This window comes from Electrophorus electricus, chromosome 23 (assembly GCF_013358815.1).
Source record: "Electrophorus electricus isolate fEleEle1 chromosome 23, fEleEle1.pri, whole genome shotgun sequence".
NCBI lineage: Eukaryota > Metazoa > Chordata > Actinopteri > Gymnotiformes > Gymnotidae > Electrophorus > Electrophorus electricus.
In genome coordinates this window covers 8,662,001-8,687,145 of record NC_049557.1, presented here as the reverse complement: position 1 = coordinate 8,687,145, position 25,145 = coordinate 8,662,001, and the positions used below count along the sequence as shown (strand labels likewise).

The 25,145-nt window shown below is 42.8% G+C and overlaps 2 protein-coding genes across 6 annotated transcripts; both read left to right on the top strand.

The window, feature by feature from the left end:
* Positions 1–29: 29 nt before the first annotated feature.
* Positions 30–18,019, top strand: trim33 (tripartite motif containing 33). Of its 4 annotated transcripts, none has more exons than XM_027009986.2 (20): positions 32–978; positions 4,804–4,922; positions 5,116–5,263; positions 6,216–6,348; positions 6,795–6,911; positions 7,788–7,902; positions 8,382–8,528; positions 9,690–9,807; positions 9,982–10,268; positions 10,629–10,805; positions 11,601–11,810; positions 11,976–12,114; positions 12,322–12,385; positions 12,622–12,772; positions 13,052–13,509; positions 14,024–14,147; positions 14,422–14,496; positions 15,057–15,209; positions 17,372–17,422; positions 17,598–18,019. In XM_027009986.2, exons 1-20 carry the CDS (start codon positions 423–425, stop codon positions 17,811–17,813), a joined length of 3,558 nt encoding a protein of 1,185 aa, XP_026865787.2. In that variant the 5' UTR covers positions 32–422; the 3' UTR covers positions 17,814–18,019. The 4 variants fall into 4 exon arrangements, with proteins under 4 accessions (XP_035377898.1, XP_026865786.2, XP_026865787.2 ...); XM_027009984.2 differs by having other exon boundaries at positions 11,538–11,810; XM_035522005.1 differs by lacking the exon at positions 17,372–17,422 and having other exon boundaries at positions 30–978.
* A 791-nt stretch (positions 18,020–18,810) lies between these two features.
* Positions 18,811–25,091, top strand: slc66a1 (solute carrier family 66 member 1). Of its 2 annotated transcripts, none has more exons than XM_027009974.2 (8): positions 18,811–19,028; positions 19,924–20,105; positions 20,530–20,659; positions 20,895–20,982; positions 21,597–21,751; positions 22,079–22,171; positions 22,464–22,649; positions 24,371–25,091. In XM_027009974.2, exons 2-8 carry the CDS (start codon positions 19,927–19,929, stop codon positions 24,455–24,457), a joined length of 918 nt encoding a protein of 305 aa, XP_026865775.2. In that variant the 5' UTR covers positions 18,811–19,028; positions 19,924–19,926; the 3' UTR covers positions 24,458–25,091. The 2 variants fall into 2 exon arrangements, with proteins under 2 accessions (XP_026865775.2, XP_026865774.2); XM_027009973.2 differs by lacking the exon at positions 18,811–19,028 and adding an exon at positions 19,516–19,804.
* Positions 25,092–25,145: the final 54 nt, after the last annotated feature.

Genomic DNA, 25,145 nt, shown 5'->3' with positions numbered 1-25,145 from the left:
TTTACATTGAAAACTATACAAATAAATATATGTATATGTAAGCGTACTTTGTAAACTTTTTTTTTTTAATTCAAGGACAAATAGTTGCCTTCTCAGATGTATTTATACGGTACTGTAGTTCGAGAATGATCAGTCAAAAGGTACCAGTTTCTATAGTATTATTTCAATAAAAGTAAAGCTGTTTTAGTTTGAAATTTTTAGAAACTGTGTTGCCGTAGCAATTGATTTAAAACTTTTCAGAAGGCCACCATAAATTACGGCGCTTTTGCTTTTAAACAAACCACAAACCGGGTTAACGGACCTCACCGCGGCGTGATGACGCCACACTCCCAGAACGTCTAGAGCGCGTCGGACGTGATGACGTCACATTCCCAGAATGTTCAGAGCGCGTTGGACGTCAGGCGGTTCAAAGAGGAGGAAAGATGGCGGACAACAAAGGCCAAGGGGATACGGAGAGCTCGGCTGGCATGGAGGTGGAACCCCCGGCTGCGGTCAATGGAGACGCCGGGGCTAAACACTCGGACTCGGTAAATGTTCAAGACGCCGCGCAGAGGGATGGAGGTGACGGACAGCCTCGAGAAAACGTTTCGCAAGCGCCGACACCCACCGCCGACGGTGGCGGAGGAGGCGAAGGCAGCGAGACCGCTGGAGGAGGGGAAGTCGGCGCCGACCGGAGTACTCCAGACGGGACGACGAACGTCGAGGGCGCAGAGCCCACGGTGCCCGGGGGAGACGGCACCGCCGCGGGCACATCCCCGGCCCCTACCGTCGAAACGCCGACTCCCATATCAGCTCCGCCCGCCGTCCCGATCAACCTCTTGGATACGTGCGCGGTGTGTAAACAAAGTCTTCAGAATCGCGACTGCGAACCAAAACTCCTTCCCTGCCTTCACTCGTTTTGCCTGAAATGCATTCCGCAACCGGAGCGCCAGATCAGCGTGGGAGTCCCGGGCCCGCACGGACAGGACACACACATCGGTGAGTGGAAGGCTCGGGGACTGGTCCCAGTTATCATTACGGAGATGACAAACCAGCAGACGCAACGCTGCGGTTCAAACGAATGGCTTTACCCGTCCTAACGCTAACACTGACTCCCACCGGTGGAAATGGCAGGATAGGCGTTATTTTTTTTTTAATGTCGCATTTCGGTATTTCTCGGAATAAGTAGCCCACACCTAACTTCGCTGTTAAGTCCGAGACAATGATTGACAACAAGAGCAGACACTAAGATTGTGGTGAATTAATTATGTTCGCTAACTAGCAGGCAGCCTTAGCTAACTGGGATAGCTAGGATAGGTTAGCTAGCTTTCTTTTAAACAGCGGTCTGAGCTAGTTGAAGCACCTAGTTTTTACTGGACAATTTTCTGACGCGACTGCGTCTTGTCAACACATTCTGACATGCGACAGGGGCGTAAGGCGATTAATTACACAGGTATAACGTTAACTCGACTCCTTCGGTTTCAACACTGCTTGACATCTTCATAGCTAGCTTGCTAGATAAGTCGGTCAAATGATGAAATTAATATATCTGAAACTAACCCTAATCCATTCCTGATGGTCATGTTTCTTCTTTTTTTTTTCTTCCTTTGGTCAGAATGCTTGAAACACCTTTGCATTCCGACTTTTCAGTCAGGGGTCGGGGGATTTACTTTAAGTGCACTGAGAAGCTAGACATGAGGTCTCAAACTCTGACTACGCACACGGAGTACCACAGTGAGCAGCGGCTTACTAAAGTCCGTGTGCGCTCAATAAAACTGACATGACCTGTAATGATGTTGCTTCTAAAACTGTCTGATGTACGTCTGTCAGCTGTTTGTCACTGTCAGTATTGGCAAAAAAGATGGGGAAAACACGAGCAAATTGCAGGTGTCCATAAAGCAGTAGCCCCATAGTGTTGGTGACCCTGTTGCCTTATACTTCGAGCTCACAATGGTACAGTTGTCATGGGGAGCCAGTCCGTCTCAGAGGGTTATGAATCAACTACACTTGTTGCTTTATTGACTGGAGCATCTTATGGGACAGTAGTATATCATTGATTTAGTTTAGTTGGTTAAATCATGTCTGCTTATAAAAATATCAAGACTTATGATTTCATATTGTATTCTAAGAAAATTAAAAATATGGATTTTTAAATGGTGTACTTAAAAATATAACTTATGTCATCTTATTTTTCTTTTTTGATTTAAGGGGCATGGGCAGGGGTGCTTATATTAATCCTCTTAGTTTCATTATTTGCTTGTGTTCGTATTTACTAATTGAAATGGAGTGGAATGTTCGATCTTGAATACCCCAAAGAAGAAATCTACCACTTAAGTACGTTCTAGGCTGGATAATTAAGACGAATAGTTTACAGCTGCGGAACCTGTTGGTTTGAACAGTAGTAATATGTAGTCCAGCGCTCCAATGCTTAACCTAATAACTTGCACATGTGTATTGAGCCTAATGTATGACTGTGTGGCACTGGCATTGTTAACCTTCATCTGTCCTGAAAAAAGTAAAAGTGTCTGCGGACCCCTTTGCATTTTCAGTATGGCCATGGGTCCATTTGCTCATTTACCCAAAGTGACATTTCGCCTTTGTCTGCTGCTTCATTTACTCATTTACTGATTTTTCTCTTAATATTGCTACTTTACAAACTTAATAGATATTTATTTTGACTTGGAAATCTGATGGCTATTTATATTTATTTGGATACATTTCTGTTTTTAAAAATCATGTCTGTAGAGGTGGGTGGTTTCATACACTTCAAATCGTTGTTTAGAGAGAATCTCTGTCTGATTTGTAAATGCAAGTCATTGAGGATGTAATTTGTGTTCATAACATTTTGTCAGTGTATTTGTTTTTATGTTTTCATGACAATGACACCGAATGCTTACCTTAGTGTGATATTGGGGCAAAGTTCAGATGTAGCCCAAAGTTGTACAGGCAAGACTAATTTCTGACAGAGCAAGGAGTTTGAATTACACACCATGGGTAGGTGTGTGTGTGGGTGGGTGGGTAGGTGTGTGGGTGGGTGTGGATACATTTTTGTGTGTTCATATGCTATGGTGTTCTTCATGACAGAATTCAGATAGTAATTTGAAACCTGGACCATGTGTTACTCAAACTGACTGTACAGAATGAAGAATTTTTGGAAATGGCTATTTGTATCTCAGCTCTGAAAGAGAAGCTTGTGTTTGATAGGATTTGGTTATATACAACTACCATATCAATTCCATCTATACATAGTAAAAATAAATAACATGTGGATACTGATCATAAGCATTCATTTCACAATCCCATAAGAACTGATTTTTTTTTGGGAGAAAAGGGCTTTGTTGTAAGTATTCTTTTACATTTACAGCATTTAGCAGGCGCTCTTATCCAGAGCGACTTACAAGAGAAAAAAAAATTACAATAAGCCCTTATTTACAATATTTATTTACAATACAGTACTTACTAGTGGTTATGATTATTAGTTGTTCTCAGTACCACTGTACCAGTTTGCACGAGGTGTTTTGTGGAGTAGATATGACTTGGGGAGCACCCAGCTGCCTCCAGTGAATGAAGGGACTGAGTAAATCCACTGCAGTGGTCATGCACTTGAAGAACAGAGAGACCATCACTTCTCTACAGTGGCTCTCTTCAGCTGCACTCACCAGCCAATCATCGACAGGCTAGTACAGCTGGGGTTTAGGGGGAACTGGCTGAATGCAGTAGAAGCCAGTGCAAACCGGCTCAAACCGGCTTGAACCAGTTCTGGCTGTAGCTGGTTAGGTGGGGGGAAGTGAATTGATGGCATATCAAGGAGATTAGGGGGGCTGGGGGAATGGGGGAGGGGGAGAAGTCTTATTACTCAGCATTAAATTTGAAAGCTAGACTAAAATATATTTTAATTAGTTTTATGGATACATTAATGCCCTTGTAGTACTTTTGTGTTTAATTAAAAAAAAAAAAAGAAAAAAAACATCTCTCTTGGCCATTGCAGACAAACATGAAATGTGTATTAAACATTATGAATAAAGGTTTTAATCAGGACAAATTTTAAAATAAATATACTGACATGACGGTATGTAATGGATAAGTTCCTCTGAGCTTTAGAGGTGGTTATTTTGGTTAAAATGAATGCAAAAGTTTCTTTTTTTGGTCTGTTGTTTTTAAATGCCACATATGCCTATTTTGGATATAGGCATATGTGCCAATTGGTGTATTTATGTGGTGGGATATCCGTTTTACAGTGCAGGATTTCTCAACCTCATAGCTTAAGATGATGACCAATGGAACATCTCTCACCTTTTTTCTTATAGATTGTCTTGATTAAGTTTTTGGGCTACATGAGTGTTCATGAAGCAAGAAGTACCTCTTTAGGCTCATGCTGCATCTTTGATGAAAACAGATTCAAGTAAAAACTTCACCCGATATTGGCTACGGTTACTCCAGAGCTATACTGTAGGATGAGCTTAGCTTCCATATAACATCAGATCTCTAAGCAGTTACCTGAGTGCTTAAATAATACCAGGTTTTGGGGGGGAAAGTCTCACATACAACATTATTAAACACTTCCAGTTAACAGTCCCTGTTGGCAGATATCCTGTCAAAATCACACAGCTGAAGTCTGAGCCTGCTCTTATAGACCAAGAACAGGTTAAATCTTCACAATGGAGCTTATAGTTTGTTACAAAAGATCTGCAGAAGTGTTTGACGCTGTAGTGGTTTGGTAGAGTAGATCAGAGAAGTCTGTATGTTTGTACATCGGTGTACACTTGACAACATGGCGCTTTAACACAGCATCTTTTTTGTTGCTTGTTTGATTCCCAACACCAGTGAATGTCATGCGGTGTTTGGTCTGCTACCACGAATACAAACAGACTGACATGGTGGACAATTACTTTGTGAAGGACACAACTGAGGTCTCTAGCACTTCAACACAAAAATCTACACAGGTAAGAGTGTGCTTAGCTGGAGTCACCTGTGACTGTCAGCACTCCATCCGCCTTTTCATAATCAACTGTTTTTTGCATATGCACAAATCGGGAAGAAAAAATGCTTCAACACACCGTGCATGTGGTGTCGGGGTGTGTGTGTGTGTGTGTGTGTGTGTGTGTGTGTGTGTGTGTGTGTGTGTTGTAACTGCAGGTCTGCACCAGCTGTGAAGATAATGCCAATGCCATTGGGTTTTGTGTGGAGTGTGGGGAATGGCTGTGTAAGACATGCATTGAAGCACACCAGAGAGTCAAGTTTACCAAGGACCATACAATACGCAAAAAAGAGGAGGTCTCGCATGGTACGTTTCCAGATTAGGCCCATGAGTAGTGCTACTCGCCAGTGGTCAGAAATCTGAATGTTGCACTTAAACCACATGAGAGGCAATATTATACCCTCAGATTCATAAATAAAAAGCTTTTTTGTCCTCTTGAGATATGAAATTTAAAAAACTCTTCTCAGTTCATGTAGTAGAATACATGATCTGAGAAGCAGTCAATGTGCTCAGAGATCTTTCTGTGGTAGTCCTGGCCTCAGTTCTTCAGGCAGGGCAATCGCAATGCAGTTGCTATGGTAACAGGCAGAGTTTTGAGTGAGTCAGTTGCTCGGCCCATGCTGTTTTCGTTACTGCCTCCAGTCTCCCTCGCCTCAATCAGATCTGGAGAGGGACTCTTAAAACATATGGCTACACAGGAGTGAGGGAGGTAGACAGGCACTTTGAAAGGAGAAAAAAATGTTTTGTTTTTTTTTCTCCTGTCCTCGGACTGAGTGATGTGCAGTACAAACTTTACATGACCTAGATTAGGCATAGTTTCTTCAGTCATTAATGATGCATGACATTACATTTGGCTCAGTTTCTTTGCTGAGCTCGCACTAGCTGGCTAGTGGGGTACATGGTTACTGTTAAAGCATTTTGCTTGCTGTGTCTATACCTGGTCCAACACTAGTGAAAAGTGCCAGGTGCTTTTGTACAGTTAAATATCTTATGACAGGGCCATGAGCTTTTGAGAAGCTTTTTAAAAAATGTGTATTGCTGTTCAGATTTTGCTTATTCATTAACTCTGTGGTTAGAGCATGAGGACCTGAACTGTGTATCATGGTTGAGGGGGTGAGGGGGTAAGTGACAGACATGTAAATAAATAATACTTCTTCCATGTCTTCCACCTCCAACATACAGCTCTTGTGAGAGCCTGAAAATGATGGGTCTTGGTGTTTTGGGTCTGAGCCTGTTTGAGCTGTGTGTTTCTCTGCAGAGTCAGTTGGTACTTCAGGACAGAGGACGGTTTTCTGCCCCATTCACAAGCAGGAGGCGCTCAAGCTCTTCTGTGAGACCTGTGACAAGTTGACCTGCAGAGACTGCCAGCTGCTGGAGCACAAAGAGCATAGGTCAGCCCTCCACGCTTAGCCGCACACCCTTGATCCCAGGTCCTATGGGTGGTAAACGCGTGTCCTGTACCAGCATCAGCCACTGCAGCAGTGCATCACGCTGCCAGTACTCACTCGCCTCAAATGTCGTTTGTCTGCCGTGTCAGAACAAGAAGAACAAACACCTGTGGACATGTGGGGTCTTAATCCAGTGGTTTATCCAAGGCTGTTACACGAGCACTGCCTGTCTGCTATTTAGGAATATATTAACAGCTGCACAGTACAGAATATATAGCTGCCGTTTAAGAATATACTGGCCAGAGTGTTCTACACCTTAACAACTGTTGCTCATGATGGAGACATTTATAATGTAATACTGTGGGGTTTCTTCACATATGGAGAACATGCGGATTGCAGGTATTATGTGCGAAGAGGCCTAATTAAAAATATTTTTTGCCCTGTGACAGGTACCAGTTCTTGGAGGAGGCTTTTCAGAATCAGAAAGGAATAATTGAGGCATTAATGGCCAAACTGCAGGAGAGGAGGAATTATGTGCAGTATTCTGCAGCTCAGGTTCAAAACAGGTATGACTGCAGCTCATCTCCACATGATCTTAAGTCATGACCTTCAAATATTGCTTGCCTGTTATTACTTTCTTTTAAAACATATCTGTATATCTATATAGCTCTATATATCTATATATTAATTTGATATTTCATATTCTGATGCATGTTATAAATTTTATACACACACACACTATATAATTATATATATATATAGATAGATATATATATATATATATATATATATATATATATATATATATATATATATATTATATATATTATATATATATAATGATAGATAGATAGATATAGATATATATAGATTATATATATATAATCTATATATATATAAAATCTATATCTATATATCTATATATATCTATATATATAGATAGATAGATATAGATATCCCCCCCCCCCCTTTACCAACCTTTTTCTCCAGTTCTCCCATCTTTGTACAGAGAAAATTAAGCAACTGGTCACATTCTGATCTCATCTGAATGTGCGAAAAACAAAAGTGCATGAGAAGGTGAATGAGAGGTGGACATATTGGACATCCTCAGCTTGCTGTAGTGATATAACCCTGTGGTGACGTCACCCTGACTGAGATGTGTGTTGAAATCGCAGCAGTGTGACTGCAACCTTGCTGGGCTGTGACCCAGCATAGCTATCCCGCCATAACACACCCGATCCAACTCATCAGCTTTTTATCAGACCATACGTGTCTGGATCCACGGGGTGACGCAGCAGGAAGCACTCCTGCTCCACACCCCTCTTACCAAGCTTGGACACGCCATGTTTACAAACGATAGCTTCTGCCACAGCTGAATCTCCGCCCTTTTTTTTTTTTTAGCCAGTGGTAATTTGTTGCATCTGTTTTCTCTCCCGCTACAGGATAAAGGAGGTGAATGAGACACATAAGAAGGTGGAGCATGAAATTAAGATAGCTGTCTTTACCCTCATCAATGAAATCAACAAGAAGGGCAAATCTCTGCTTCAACAGCTAGAGGTATGAGGGCAGCAGTGATGCAGAAATAAACACTTGCCAGAAATGCCTCAAACTCGCTAACACCTCTTCCTGCTCTGACTATGTTTTTTCTGTGGAGATAAGCCTCCTTTTGGTTTTTAAAAGTTTGATCATGGTGATAAGCAGCTCCTAGAGTCTGATCTTGGAGATGACCAACTCCCTTAGAGTCTGATCACGGTGACCTCTAGCTTCCCAGAGTTTGGATCTCTTTGGATGTCAGGGATAATTATACTAACAAGGTGCTCTATAAAAGACTTAAGGCAGACAACTGTGTAATTTGTCCACTGAAACGTCTGTGTCTCGGTAATAACCTAGAACTCCAGCGGTTCCATATGAGCCCCCTGCCTGGCTGTGTGTGTGTTTTGTTAAAACCCAGAACCAGAACACCTTGCCACCCCCTCCTGTGTGTGTGTCTGCACGTGTGCCCTTACGGCTACCCGTGTATGTGTGTGCCCCTGCAGAGTGTGACGAAGGAGCGCAGCATGAAGCTGATGAACCAGCAGCGGGAGATCGGTGCGGTGTCACAGCAGGTCCTGCACGTGCTACGCTTCACCCACTGGGCCATCAGCAACGGCAGCAGCACCGCACTGCTCTATAGCAAAAGACTGGTGAGATCCCTGTGCAGCCCTGCCCCGAGCTAGCTGGGCCACAGCTACTGGCCAGCTTTCTCCAACAGGCCTCCATTCATGTTAACCTATGTGACTGAATTAATCATTGACTCATTTGCTGCTCAAGGCTTGCCTTAATCATTGCCCACTAACTGACCGTCTAAAGCCGTGTTTAGACCGTGGGCCTTAATTTTTTTACATTTATTTGCTTGTTTTCTTGATCTTTGAGAACTGAGGCTATATTTTAACATTTTTGAGTCTGCAAGGCGTTTGGAAGGCATTGTCCAGTGATGCCACTAAGGTCTTGTGTTTAGCCTGATCAGAGATCTGTAACCTGCAGCGCTATCAGGAAAACCTGTAATTCATTGAAGGTCTTTTATCCTGTTCGCCACTCAGTGTCTCTGTTGATGTGTTTTAATCACTCCTGAAGCACAGCTCGTGTGATTTGTAATCTGTCTAGAAACACAACTCACTGAAAATGCACCAACAAAGCGTGTTGGGTAGTAGTGTTGCCTGCACTGGGACGCTGGGTTTGGATAATTTATCTGCATGTGTTCTTTTATTGAAATGTCTTAGCCAGTACATTCATGCAGTGTAAACTGCAATAGAACAGATTCAAGGAGAGGATGAGAATCATTTCTAGTGGTGGCTTGTCGCACCACATTTGAAGGTTTTTCCTCCTCAAACGCAGACCTCCTATTTCACTACTACTTTGTGTTAGGTGAGAACTAGTGAAACAGTAAACCCTAGTGAGCGTCAGCTGTCGGAGAGGCAAGGCAGGTTTGTTTGTATAGCACCTTTCATACATAACGACCATTTTAAAGTAATTTACGCAGACATATTAGACTCAAATAATAAAGGTTTTTGCATGCTGAGATCCAACACCTCAGGAAGGTTTTCTGCAAAATAAGAGTAATAAGCACTTGACCATGTGGTGGAAATCTGTTAATGCCTGATTCCTCTCAGTGGAACAGTAAACCGTGCAGGAAAGACTCCTAATTTCTGAGAGCTGTGTCTACATCATGGCATGAGCATGCAGTTTCAAATGCAGGGAATAAGAGCGATTATGTTTATTTACTAAATTCTGTTGTCCTTTTGGGTAGTGGGTTGTGGGCATTTAAAGCCCCTTCTGACAAGATTCCCTTTGCTTTGGATATGCAGATTACATACCAGCTGCGCAGTGCCCTAAAGGCGCGTGTTGACCCAGTACCTGCAGCCAACGGTGCAGTCCGGTTCTTCTGCGACCCAACCTTCTGGGCCAAGAACGTCGTCAACCTTGGTAAAAAAAACCAAACTGTTAAGTAGTCCATCAAAGGATGGGTTACGGGGTTACGGAGCACCATACTTCTCTGGTCACTTTTGTCAAAATTATACCAAAATGATGCCATATGTGTGGTCTTTGAGAAGCCTTGAAGATCTGAGAAATAAGTTGTGTATGCCTGGCCTACCTTAGGTAACCTGGTGATTGAGAAGGTGCCACCGCCTCCTACCCACCCTCCCAACATGATGATTGGTCAGCAGCTGTCCCCCGGGCACGGTGGCCCAGGCAGCAAGCACCCCGGGCAGATCAACTTGGCCCAGCTCCGCCTGCAGCACATGCAGCAGGCTGCGTTTGCCCAGAAGCAGCAGCAGCAACAGCAGCAACAGCATCAGCAGCAGATACAGCAGCAGATGCGCATTGCTTCCCAGATGTCCCAGCATCCTCGGCAAGGAGGACCACCACAAATGATGCAGCAACAGGTGACCGTGGGTGTGGGGGAGTGTGTATTTGGGATCGGGGGGGTTGTATTTGGGGTGGGAGTGTGTATTTGGGGTGGGCAGCAGTGTGTGTGTTTGGGCTGTGTGTGTATTTTGGGCAGGCGTGTGCATGGGTGTGGGAGTGTGTTTTGGGTGGAGGTGTTGGTGAGATTGTGTATTTGGTGGAGGTGTGTGGAAGAGTGTATTTGGGGTAGGTGGATGTGAAGAGAGGTGGGGGGGGGGGTTACTGAGCATTGCAGGGATTAGTATACAGAAATTAGTAATCAAAAAGCTAAATATGCTAACATCCATGTATGCCACCACACATGTTTTTGTTTAATTAGCACCATTTCTCTGTTTCAGCCTCCCAGACTCATCAGCATGCAGTCGCTGCAGAGGGAGGGGGTTAACGGCTCTGCCCACATGTATCCCCCACCCCCTCACTTGCGCATGACAACTTCTCAGAGCCGCATGCCCGTGACCCAGCCCCGCCTCAACGGCCAGCCATACCCCATGATGCAACCACAGCTCCAGAGACAGGTCAGCATCGTGATATTGCAGAGTGTAGTGCTGCTCCTGGAGGTGCGCACTTGTGAAGAGTTCAGTTCCAACCCTGAGCCAACCTGCCTGCATGTTCTGCTCCTTTCTTTGTGTATGAGCTCTCCAGGCTTGGAATTGAAATCCCCATGTGTAGCATCTAATGTGAACAGTTGTAGTTTTGAGATTGGAAGTCAGTTGGCTTTGTATTGTAGTAATTCTAGTTCCATTTGGATGGTTTTCTAATGTTGTAAGAAGTTAAGATGTGTGCAGGAGAAGCTGCTCTTCAGTCAGCGTGATAACCATATACCTTATGAAGGCTTGTTATTAGCCAGTCAGGTGATTTCATGGTGCGTTCTATGAAGATGAATCAGTAAACTGGGCAGTACTGCTGTTCTTTAGATCTGCTACTGTTTTCTAAGAGTCTAGTGCAAGGTTTTCAGCTCCTGACCTACAATCCAATTCTAAATTTTCTAATTTGTCATTTTTGTCATTAGTGCATAGATATTTAATTGGTGGCTCTTAAGGTGCAGATTCTACCAGTATTCGCCCTCCCTTTATCCAGGCGTCATGGGTATGGACAGAGAGTTAGATAAACCGTTTAGTCAACTGATTTTTGGGATTGGAAATTCAGAATCAAGGTCTGGAGCTCAATACCTCTGTTCTAGTGTGATGGAAAGGGAAGTTCCAGTCTCTCAGACCAACTGCGGTGCTTGTCGTCTTTCCCCATTCCAGCTTTTTAACATCCCTCCTCAGCCTTCCTCTGAAAACGACCGTGTTCTCTCCAACCTCCTGCAGCATTCCAACCCCGGCCACGCGGGGCCTTTCCCCGTGGCATCATTACACAACGTCAGCGCTGCCAACCCCACCAGCCCCACAAGCGCCAGTATGGCCAGTGCTCTTGGCCATCGGGGGCCCACCAGCCCTGTGGTGGGCCCCATCGAGCTCATTCCCTCTGTCACCAACCCTGAGAACCTTCCCTGCCTCCCAGACATCCCCCCGATCCAGGTACACTCCAGCCGTAGCTATTGCTAGCCGCCCGCGTCGCTCTTAGCATCATGCGGTGTTCCCTTACTCAGAATAATAAGAACTGCAGTTCTATTGTTTTTGCTCTGTCAAGACAAAGTGGTAAGAACTTTGCTTATGTTTGCTTATTGAAATAATTCTTCATAGCTGGAAGATGCAGGTTCCAGCACGTTGGACAATCTCTTAAGCCGGTTCATCTCTGCTAGTACACAACCGCCATCTCTGCCTCCCACCAGCAACCTCAACCCCTCACCAGGGCCCTTAATGCACTCTCCAGGGTCATCAGGTACATTGTGCATTCCTTCGAAATGAGCAAGATGGGCGTCCTTTCTTCTGTATTCTGTCTTTGGCGTATGTCTGATGGCGTAACTGCCATTCATGATGACATGCGTGAAATAAGCTTGTTAACTTTTGGCTGCCTTTGCAAATGTAAGTGCCATGTTGTGTTTGAGGGCCTTGTGTGTTTTGAGTGTGTTTATTTTGTTCCCTCCAGGGTTATCAACCTCGCTCACTCCAGCACGCCCATCCAGCTCCTCCAGCACAGGAAGCCGTGGCAGGTAAACGTGTAGCTCAGTACTAGTGCATTATTCCTGGTGGGGAAACATACTTGGAGCATCAGTGTCTAACATGATCTATATCACTTTTTCAAATACCAAAGAACTATTTAAAAGGAAAAAAATTCTAGACAATTGGCCACTGTGAATAGTGATCCATATATGTGAAGAATGACATTGTGCAGTAAAGCATAGTGACTATATCTCTGCGTTTGCATGTGCACGTGCGTTTGCGGTAGCTGTGGGTCTGCGGGTAGGTCCGGGACTGGGAGCTCAGCTGTAGACCAGGTGAAGGTGAAGCAGGAGCCAGGAGCTGAGGAGGAGTGTGGATTCTCCGGGGCCAATGTCAAGACTGAACGGAGCAAAGACGGCCGGCGGAGCGCTTGCATGGTATTGTGTCTCTGGCGACGCTTCCAAAAAGTGTTCCTCTGTGGTTGAAAGTGTAACCATTAGTAACCATTGCCATAACTGCAGCAGTACCGTGCAACACTTAAGGATATGGATCGTGTACGACTCCCTAAAACAGCTCTGGTTGGACATGCTTGTTTTTTGTACATTTGAGAGATCATTCCCCATTCTCCATTGGAAACCTGTAATGGAGAACTGTATGTTCAGCTGCAGCGTTCCATTAGTTTGTCTGCTTTGTATCCCACTCTTCCGTCCCTTTAGATGAGCAGCCCAGAGGCCAGCGTCACACCCCCTCTCCCTATCCTGGGTTCCGTGTCCACCGGTTCAGTACACGATGTTCTGCGGAACCTGGGAGAGAACGTTAAAACGGAGCCGCGAGGCGATGGCCAACCCACATCCTGCAGCGGTGGCGGCTCGGCGCAGGACCAGAGCTTCAGCAGCAGCATAAGCAGCACTCCTCTGACCAACGGTAGCACGGACACTGCAGGCGGTCAGGCGCCACCCCCGGCGCGGGGCTCCCAGGGGGGCGGAGCAGCCACTGCCAGCTCACAGACCAGCATAAGCGCCAACAGCCAGCCGAGCACCGACGGAAAGGAGGATGACCCCAACGAAGACTGGTGTGCGGTGTGTCAGAACGGGGGAGAGCTCTTGTGTTGTGACCGCTGCCCTAAAGTCTTTCACATCACCTGTCACATCCCCGTCCTGCGCTCTTCTCCCAGGTTGGTACCACACCCACACCCATAGCCTCAGCCACTGCATCCCAGCACTATGCCTTCCGTTGCAGCTAGGCAGGAGAAAATTGAAATTGTTTGTATTTGTTCGTTCCCTACTTTGTCCGTAACACTTTTTATAACACCTGTGCTGTTACTGTGCAACAAAACCATTAATTATTGTATAATGTATTGATTGATTAACAGTGCGTGTCATTGTACTTATTGGATAACATCAGTGCACCCGGATTGAATAGAGGTATCAAAAATGTTATGCAATGTTACTTGGTGCACTGTAATTAATGGTGGTGGTGTTGTTGTTGGTGTTGTTGTTGTTTCCCCTCTACAACTGTTCCAACTTCTCAGCCTTCTGAATCAGTCCAGGAAATAGCATGTGTATGTGGTATGCAGCAGTAGCAGTGACATTCATGGAATTTCCCATATGCAATCCAAAGGTCATGTGGTTGTGTCAGCTTAATTTTTGGAAATTGAGTTGTCTTGTGCAATTGCCTGTCTTGTGCAGTGGAGACTGGATGTGCACGTTCTGCAGAAGTCTGACCAACCCAGAGATGGAGTATAACTGCGACGACGACCCTCCCAGTAAGAAGGACAAGAGTGAGCGAAGCCTGAGCACTGAGGACCAGCGGGTGAGTTCCCCTTGAGAACCTGACCCTAAAGCCCAGAAGCACCAACATCCATGTGCTATTTCTTCTTTTTGATGTCATTTTGACTGTCATTTATTGGTTTGTACCACATCTGGTCATTTAAGTCCAAACGTTTAAATCCAATAACATTTTTTCCAGGTCTGTAGTTATAGTTTCATGATTTATGCATTGTCTGCCTTTTTTCATTTCTCCTGTTTTTTTGTTTTTTTTTTATTGTTGTTGTTCGTTTGTTTGTTTGTTTCTGGTTTTTCTGCAGAGATGCGAACGCCTGCTTCTCTACTTATTCTGCCATGAGCTGAGTGTGGAGTTTCAGGAGCCAGTTCCCTCCTCGGTAAGCTCCATACCACATCCCCGCTCCCCTCTCCTATGACACCATGGCCACAGCCTTTTCCCCCCAGTGGTGACAGCAGACCTGGGCTGTGCTCCCAAGGCTCTCTCTTCTGTGTCCTCTTCAACTTGATACAGTGCGTCATGTTTAGCATAGAGGCTACGATTGCAGCAGGGCTAGCCATGCAGTGAAAAGGTTAAATCGTTCCATATATTCATATTTCATTAAGAGAGATTTTATAGAGATATGGAAAATGTTCAGATTTTAAGAGCCAAGAGATGTCAGCCATGAAAGACTTGGAAAAACATGTCCCTGGATGAATAACCAAATAGCTATAATAAAATCAGCTTGATCATAAAAGATTCTATTACACACGGTCTGTCTATCGTGCCCTGCATGCAGAAATGATCTCTGCCTAAAATGCTCATTGAAAGCTTCCAAGTAGCATTCAGCGTCGGCTTATGTGCCATTACCTTTCTAGGCCCGTTCTGAACACCATAGCTTCTTATGTCTTTGCTCTCTGAACTCTATGGCTGTGTGTGTCTTGGTGTCCGTCACTGCAGGTGCCCAACTACTATAAGATCATAAAGCACCCCATGGATCTGAACCAGGTGAAGAGAAAATTGCAGCGAAAGCACCTGCAGCATTACCAAAGCCCCAAAGACTTTGTGTATGACGTCCGTCTGGTCTTCAGCAACTGTGCCAAGTACAATGAGGTGAGTGGGGGCGTGTCAGTGCCACCCAGGCATTGGGGGCTTGTTGCATGCTGGGACACAGGCGTTATCATAGTCTCTTTGTGTGTGTTTGTGGGGGGGGGGGGGGGGGGGGGGGGTGATGAAAGCAGCACGCTGTCCAAGAAGTGTTTTGGTTTTTTTTTTGCATGCATTTGCTGCACCATATAGACTTCACATGTCCAAATGTCCACACTAACAAGCGAATAGACACCACAGGACTGTAAATATTTTTGACACATTTTGTGTTGTGCACATTGTGTTGCTAATTAATTCAAACTAACACCTTTCCATCAAACTAGAATTGTAAAATTGGCATTTGATCATTTTAATTATTGCTTGATTATTGAATTCGGTTCACCATAAATGTACTCTCAAAAACACTTTCTGACTGCATTTGTGGTGATAAAGGGAAAAACTCTCTGAGGACGGAACTCTTTTCTTACACATCTGGTTGATGTATTGTAGTGGGTCAAAACGCTGCCTCCCCTCTTGGGGACTGGAGTTCATACCCCATCTGAGCAAGTGCTATTGGTATTGCTATACTATACCAATAAGAGTCCTTGGGCAAGACTCCTAACACTACACTCACCTACCTTTGTAACATGATTTGAAAAGTTGTAATTCGCTCTGGACAAGAGTGTCTGCCAAATGTATACAATGTAAATGCTCTTTCCCAGTGTTCCACTAACATTGTCAGTTTTATCTAGTTAAAATGGGGAAGTTAATAGTATGAAAACTAGGTAAATGGACTTCCAACCTCAGATTTTCTTCCTCTTATTTAGTCTTCTATGATCTGTGGCTGAAGTCTTTGGAAAGGCTGGATCTCTTATCAGAACTTCACAAGCACTATAAAGGCATTTCCAAAGGCGTTTTGATTGTTGAAGCTTATTTTGAAGTTTATTATGGTATTATAAAACAACATAAATACAACACAATGTTTATAAAAGTACTTTGTTGGGGTTTTTTTGTCCCCAGTGTATTTCATACAATGTTTCAGCAGTTTCAGTAGTGCTTGGGGTGCTGGGAGTGGCCTGTTTAAATGAGCTTTTAAAAATGTGCATGTTGCAGTTGTTTTTATATATAGATCACATGCTAAGTATGTAGCTTTCTCTACATACTAGATTAAGTAGACTGTTTATTTCCATCTTTTTATTTTTTATTAGACAAACTCATGATGATTTGAGTCTTATTCTAATTTTCTCGTGTGTGTTTGTGTTTATATCTGTCCATGTTGGTGTCTGTTGGCCATCTTCTGGTGTAGGGCCCCTTAGGATAGCCAGCTTCAAGGCTGATTTAGCAGCTTAATGCTGACTTTTGCCAAGTCGTTTACAGTATAGGGGTCACAGTAAGATTAACATGGGGAATGAGTTTATCAGAAAGAAATTGGAACAGGGAATGGTTGCAAGTTAGTTTAATGTGTGTGTTAAATTAATTGGATGAAACCACATCACAGCTCCACAATAAACTTGTATTCCTCAATAAGCCTAATTATTTAAGATCACAATGCTACCTACCAAAAGCTTCGGCCCCACTGAAATGACCCTCAACTTCGTACTTCTGTCTCTCTTCACTCTGTAGTAGTTATCCATCTGTGATGGGCATTCATGGTGTTTATAAGCCTTATTTGTTGAGTGAAAACATAACTTTTCTGGCAATCTTTTTCAAATAACATTATTTTCTCTTACATGATTTTGCAATATAATGGTATTTAACTGTCTTCAGATGACCTTGAAATACGCATGATGGAATTTATGTCAAAGAAGCACTATATACCTGATGTCCAATCAGAATAACATTTTCACTCCTGGCATACAGAATAGTCATTCAGGCCTTCAGGAATCCAGTTATGGGTGTTTGATGAGAAAAGGGGATTTTTTTTTTTTTTCCCTATGCAAATGCTGATTTAAAAGAAATATTGACAGGACAAGCATAGGTGAGAAAATTGCTGAATGCCTACAGTACGTGGACGTTCTTTTTTTTGCGCAAACAGAATATTGTGCTCCTTGGACATTTTGTGCTCCTCAAATACAGCTGAGGTTGTCACCTCTGTATAGATGGTATAAAATCTTTCTTCCCCCTTTCTGTTTTTTTTTCTTTTCTTTTTTTTCCCCATTTTATTGTACTGTTATCGCCCCCTTTTTTAGATGTCTCGAATAATCCAGGTATATGATGAGGAGAAACAGAGTAATGTACAGGTAAGCCGTTCCGTAACACACACCGATGGAGGGTTTGGGGTCAGCTGCGTTGACGAGTGAACTTTTGGAGTTTTAACCCCCTGCTCTAATTCTCTCCTCCTTCTCTTCACTCCTTCGTCTCTCACTCCTTTCGATGTCGTCCCCGTCCCCTCCGCTGTCCCTCTCTCTCTCGTAGGCCGATTCCGAGGTGGCAGAGGCCGGCAAGGCCGTGAGTCTGTTCTTTGAGGAGAAGCTGGTAGAGATCTACCCCGATCAGAGTTTCCCCGTCGAAGCAGAAAAAAGACCACGAGCGGAGGGCGACGGCGAAGCAGCAGACGACTCGGACGACGAATTTGTGCAGCCAAAGCGGAAGAGGTTAAAAGGAGACGAGAAGCTCTTGCACATTAAGTGAAGTGGGTCTTACAGGAAGTGGGAACCACAGAGTGTTACGGTCTTCCTCACAATCTCATTCTGCTCTGGCCAGCTCAAATGCTGGACCCAACGGTATTACATCACCCTGCTCTAATTTATGTTCTACTTACCATGAAGGTTCATTGTAAATAAGAAAGAACATCTTAAAATGAAAGAGCCTTTTTTCCCTGGTTTTTTTTGGGGGGGGCGGGGGGGGGGGGTGTAGAATATTGTCTCTGGTCTTTGTCTCATCGGTTGATGCTGACGAGGAACAAATTTACGTATTTAAAATTGAGTTTGCTCAGACTGGCTAAGTAAATAAATGCTTATTTCTTTTCTAAAATATCATTTATGACCATGTTTGTAAATCTGTTGTGAACGATGCTTTATAAAAGAACTGAACCTTTCTTCCTCTCTTGTCTTGATGTATGATATACATTTATGGCTTACCTGCTCCTTGTACACGTGCATTTGTTCTGTTGCAGTTTGCGCTCTACTGTAAATACTTCAGACCAATTTGAGAGCTGATAATGGACTAAGTGGTCATTTTTTCCAATAAAATTGTCACCCCTGTATTTTCTCAAATGGTGTCAATCTCAGACTCACCTCTGATATGTGCAGAATGCTTGTATACGAAGGTTGCATGTGTAAATGCTTATAACAGTATAGCGGGTGCTTTACACCGTGTAAGAAATATAGTGACTCTTTGGTTAGTATATTGTTGCAGTTAGATTGTCCAAATGGTACTGTATGTAAATGGTACTCCATATGTCCATATGGTACCCTCTGATGGGTCTTAAATAGCTGGAATGTGCTGTTGTGTATCCTACCATATACCTCTGGAGAGCTGATCATTAGCTGAATCGCCTGTTAAAATACAAAAGCAAGATCAGGGAAACGAAACCATGACCTTAATCACCATTGTATCTCGGATACAATGAACTAAGGCACGGTAGCTGCAAAATAACATTACAGTCGTGTTACTTAATGATAAACGTGACGTGATCAGAGTTGAACATCTTCCCCTCGTCTAGCGGTTAATGATTTCCTTTATGCTGAATTGTCAAGTCTTTAGGTCAGATGAGAGCGGTCAGCTGATGTCTAGATCTGAAGAGACGTAACCTCGCCTAAGGTGCTCAAAGAAAAGATTTATCTATTAAATCTTAATTATCGCTGGTCTTTACCTTATATGCTAACAAGACTTCCTGGGTCTTAGGTAAGGTCTCTTGTATTTCAGTTATCTGCGGTGGAGATATGATTTATAATTTAACTTGCTGCTTGATCGATGTAAGGAGACTCCAACTAAATAGTGAAACTAACTCAACTAACTAGTGAAAAGTGGATCAAGCACAGAAAATGTGAAGCGATTCTATAGGGGAGAGTTAGATTTTTAAGTTGTTTAATTTTGACACAGCGTAAGCTAACGGCTAACATTTTTAACGAGAAAGATATTTCTTGGTGAAGTGAAATCGCAGAACACTGCTATTATTGCTAGCTTAGCTAACCTAGTTACTAGATGGCTTAGTTATTTTTATCTGAACAAATGATCAAGTGTTATAATTATAAATATTGATGTCTTCAATAAAAACATAAAAGCAAACAAAAAACAACAACAACTGCTAGGTAGTAAATAGGTGGTAAAATGCCGGTGGGGTTCCTGTTTCGTACTGATGACGTGAATCCAACCGTAGTTCTGTCAGAAACTCAACCTTGTTTTGTTCCCTTGTTTTGTGCTTTGCTGTAGGACATTGGACTTAGTCACTTAACTAACCGTAGCTTATTTATTTTCATTTTTGGCAGCATCTGCCTGTTTCATGTAATATCATTTTAAGCCGATCGTCGTCTAGATCGAGTTGTTTTTTTTTTTTTTTTTTTTTTTTTAAAGGACTCTTACCTGTGAGTCCTGCGGCTAAATCTTCCTTAGCTGGCGTCAAATAGCTAACGCTAGTTAGCGTTAGCTAGATAAAGAGGATTTATACACAGGACTCGACGGTAAGAATGCTGTGTCAGGTTTAGATTTTACCCTTAGAATATCAAACGGTGAATTAAGCGAATTAGCCCATAGCTTTCTTGTATTTACCAACACTATTGCTTGTCCTTTTTCCATTTAGGCAATGTCGGATGCAATCCGTTTTCGCCAGTCCAGTGGAGATGGAAACTTAAGTTCTCTCTGCCCCAACGGTACTGAATGGATTTGGCACGGACTTGGGGAATGTGTCCGAGATGCCAGGGATATAGCCAGCGTGATTCTGGGACTATTGTCCTTGGTCTGCTTTATGGTGTCCTCTCTTCCGTAAGTATTCCCTCTTTTAACGTCCATCCATATACATATAGCGCTAAATAAATAAATAAATAAATAAATAAATAAACAAACAAGCAAACATAGATAGATAGATAGATAGATAGATAGATAGATAGATAGATAGATAGATAGATAGATAAATAAATAAATCTCTTCAAAACTGTAGTAAAGTACACAGTTTCCAAGGAAACAGAACATTTTGGACGGAGGTCCTTCATCAGCTGTACAAGAAAAGTGCTTCTATGTCTATATATATATATAAACAGTCTATGGCTCAGCCTCTGTGCTACTGAAAACAAATTTTGTTTATGGACAATAATGGTCTGCCTGTTTGTTGATAGTAAAGATACCAACATGTTTTACTGGTAGGAATATTGCAGCCAACCTAAACAGCTACCCTTTCAATTGCTTCCAGGCAGTACTACAGGTCCTGTAAGACTGGGAATATGGACAGCGCTTTGTCTATTTTTTTCCTGTTGCTGTGGCTAGCAGGTGACACTTGTAATCTTATTGGCTCTGTCTTGGCTGAACAGCTTCCTCTTCAGGTAATGGACAGATGTTTACATTGATGTTTTTAGTCTTGATTAAAGGCTTTGGAATAACCTTTGCCTTTGGTCTCTCTCATTGGTTGGGGTGGAACTTATTGACGAGAGCATCTTGGGAAAACATAACCTCTAAACTTTTTTTTTTTAAACCTCTAAACATGAACAGTCAGCATGTAGCTGTTTTTCTCTTTAAACTTGTTTCTTGATTTGCCCATTTTAATATATCTTGTTCCAGATATACACTGCGGTGTACTATGTCTTCGCTGACCTTTTGATGTTGAGCATGTATTTCTACTATTCGACGAAGAACAGACTTGCTATCCGTGAGTCACCTGTGCATATCTTCTAATGCTGCTTTAAAAAAAATAATGAATAAAAAATCCTGTGCATTTACTGATTAAGAGCATTAATGTTCTAAACTTAATGTTCTAAACTTCTCTCAGAAGACCATTTAAACTTTAAAAATGTTAAATATGCCTTCTGTTGTTATCAGATATGACTAAGTTAGGTAGCCGTTTTTTAAGTTTGTTTGCTTTTGCAATAACATAAATCACAGACAAATGAATACGTCACAGGCTACAAGTTCTGCACAGTCATCTGGTTTAGGCATCCGTCTTTCTCCTTATATAATGACCTTGAGTTATTAGTATTCTTCCCTGACTCAGATTCACAATAATCACTGGGTTGATATTATGGCTTTCCTACAAAGTATTTAAGGCCACAGCTCCAACTCACTACTGTATATAGTGAATTATAGATAAATGTAGCAGAGTGCATTAACTCAAGTTTGATAGCTAATCACTGCCCTGCAGAACAGGGGATCTGTGCAATGGTTGTCACCCTGACAGCTTTGGTGCCCAGTGTCTGATCAGTGCATTCTAGCGATGATGACTAATGGCTGTAACTCTGAGCGCTGATACTCCTCTTTGCTGTTTAGACAGAAACAGAAGGTTGATGAATGTTGCTGGGGTGCTGTGCGGGCTTGGAATCTCGGCATCTATGCTGCAGCTTTCCCCTGCCCCTGCCCCTGGTCCTGGTCATGCTTCTGGCCCTCACCGAACTCTGCTGTCTCTGGATCAACAAGCCATAGAGGTGAATGGAGCAAATACTCCCTGGTTATATTTGTTTTCTAGAGAAACTAATTTAATTGTTTGTGTGTGTGTATTTCAAATGGATTGAACTCTTGCAATCAGTAGTTAGGAATTAATTAATTATGGCCACCAGCCCTTTTGTGACATCATTGTCCATAATGGTACAGTTTTATTTTGTTAAGTTCATGGGTTAGTTGAAAATTAAACTGGAGAATCTCAAGGCCTTTAGAAGGAGTATTTAGTCCTGGCTTAGGCTTCATGACAGCTGCTCTTCAGGTGTTCTCTTAGTAAACCAGTCCTTCACGTATTCACTTGCTGTGCTGCTCAGGCTTTCAGCACTAAAGAGACCATCGGCTTTGTGATCGGCTCTTTTTCTTCACTACTCTACCTGTCCTCCAGGTTGCCACAGATCTACACAAATGTAAGTTGGAAGTCAGAATCTTTCTTGTGTATGTCTAATTATGACTTCAGTGTACTCGAGTCATTTTGAGAACAATGATTATGGTTTTTGTTCTTGTTGTTGTTTTTTGCTGCAACTTAATTACCTGCCCTTCCTTTTTCTTTCAAATTCTTCAGTCATGCAGCTTTGCTGTGTGTCTCAGTGCCTTTGCGCAGAGTGTCCATGTTTGGGGGCCCTTAAGAGCTGTTTCTCAGACTTCAGTGGTGTCTCCCTCCAGAGCACTCTGAAGAACTCTCACCCTCTCTCTCCACAGTTTCGGAGGAAGTCAACAGAAGGCGTGTCATACTTCCTGTTTGCGCTGGTGATTCTAGGCAACTCCACCTACGGGCTGAGCGTGCTCGTAAAGAACCCTGATGAGGGTCACAGCGAGAGCAGCTACATTGTCCACCACCTGCCATGGCTCATTGGCAGCCTGGGCACTCTCTTTCTTGACCTTGTGGTATCCTTTTACACCCTATAACATGCAAGAATGTCCTTGTGCATATGTGTGTGGTTTCAAATTGACATTTCAACCCAACTAGGTCTTTCCACAAGAGAAGAGTGCTGCAGCTTTGTACAACCTGGTAAAATAGGAATGAGGAGTTCATGACATGGCTGCAACAGCTGACACCGCATGCATTAAATATATGACTAATTTTACAATTAATCTGCTTTGGTCACCTACCAGGCTCGTCATTTTTCAAACCGGCTGGTGCTGTTTGAATTGGCATCTGCTGTAATAAATCCTGTGTTTGGCTCTGTTAGGTGGTGTTCTCAGACAGAGATTCGCTTTAGTGATCATTTAAAATGGCACAGTTGTGTTTTTGCATGCCACACACTTTGCTTTTTATGTGCCTGGCTCCAGGCAGTCTAAAGTAAAGAAAAATGTTGGCAGTGGCATAGTAGTATTATAGGTTTGATGTCCACGAAGCCTGGCTAATCTTAGGTTGGTTTCTTTGCAGTCCTGGGCTCACTTTTATAATTATTTTTGAAATGAGTGACGCATGTTGTGCGATCCTGGCATCTTTTGCATACTGGAAAATTTTATTTTGGTCACATAATGCATATAGCATACTGAGTTGGAACCCAGTCAGTATGTGAATAATATGTAGTAGGCTATTTTGTACACAGGCTAAGTTAAAAATAGCTTACTATATACTGTATTTTGCATACTGGTCTCCATAGTAGCATTCAGTATGTGAAAAACCCAAACCAAGGTGAAGATGAAGGTTCTGCCCACTTGTGGAAGCTTTTTCACCACTGTTGCATGACAGGATGCAGTACACTACAAAGATGGCTCTGCTCGCGTACTGGAATATTGGGCTGGAGTAGCACCTAATCCAGGTATCTTGTGCGTACTGGAAAAATCTATATTTGTCGCATTCTAAATATGCCATGGTGATTTGGGGCACAATCAGTACACGAGCAGTACATTTCGAACACAGACCGTGTCTTTGGACTGCCTGCTGTATTTCAGAACATGCTCGTCAAACTTGTCATCTCAGGGTGCCTGGAGTGTCAGAAAGCTTGCAGGTTGCATAAAAAATGACATGAAGAAGCAATGAGCAAAACACTTAAATGCATTTAAAAAAGGAACAAAAAGGTTTTCCATGCCTACTTTGTCATGTACCATAATTCACTCTATGTGAATGCCTGTGATTTGTGAGGCTTCATAAGCAACTAATACATCACAAGACTTAGTGAGAATATACAAGATAATTAGTGTTTAGTACAGTCACATATAACAAGGTTCTGTGATTCCTAAGAGTGCTTGGACAGCTTTACTTGCTGTCTTACTAGAAGTGCCGTTTTTTTTGTGATGCGGCAAACCTAAGGCATACATTTTGTAGTATTTGGCAGATGCTCTCCTCCAGAGTGACTTTTGTATTTATCACTCCCACAGTATGTGTGCTCTCAGAGAATCCAACCCTTGACTTTGGTGTCACTGGCACCATGACAATGTCGTAATTGTAAAGAATAAAAAAGTTAATAAACAATAATACATTTTTTATTTGTTACTGAGAAATGAGATGAAATTTGATTGGGTGTGTTTTACAAGAGTTTTGATGCGTGTCATCCTTGCTTGATGGAGATCCATTCGTGTGTGTGTGTGTGTGTGTGTGTGAGACATTGGCCGCACTTTGCCAGTGCTTGCTGTTGCCCTCGACTCCCTCTCCTCAGATATCTGTGCAGTTTGTGAGGTACAGAAAGCCTTCACAGGAGAGCCACCAGGGAGATGAAGAGGCTGCCGCCCTCCTTTCCAGCTGAATCTCCGCGTACCTCGTTGGCTGCGTACAGGCAGCTGACCCCCTGGCGACCTCTACGCTCACGTTCCTCATACTCGAGCACTAATGTCCATTACCAGTTTACTCTTCCCATTTGTGGTTTTCCCATAAGTTGTATATTATTGGAGGGTATTTGTATGACTTGAAGCTGTGTAAGACTGCTACTGTAATGATTGCTGAATTGATTCAAAATCCAAGGCCAAGGAGACCTTCTATACACATCTGTCTTGTATTGGTGTTTCATGTTTTGCACAAAACCTTTTATTCCCACTATTTACAACAATAGTGCAATATGTTTGTTTACAAGAACAATGGTGCCTTCTCAAGGATGTGGAAAAGTCATATGCCCTGTTAAAGATCACGTCTTCTTTGTCGTTATGACTGAGTACTGTTAGCAATGCTTGTTTAGTCAGTGGGTTTTAATTACCATTGAAAGCTTAAATTTTGGCCTTTTAGATTTTTCTTTTTTTTGTCATCTTGACTTTTTTTGTAACTTTAAAATTAAAATTAGTTTATTTTTATAATAATTGTGTCTAGTTTAAAATGAATTGTCTTGTTCTGTCATACATCAGTGAAAGCTGCTCTATGAATTTTACTAAAGATATTTTTGCAGCTGAGCCTCCTGGATGTGGTGTCCTTCATTACGTTTCTCTGAATGACGTCTGGTCAGC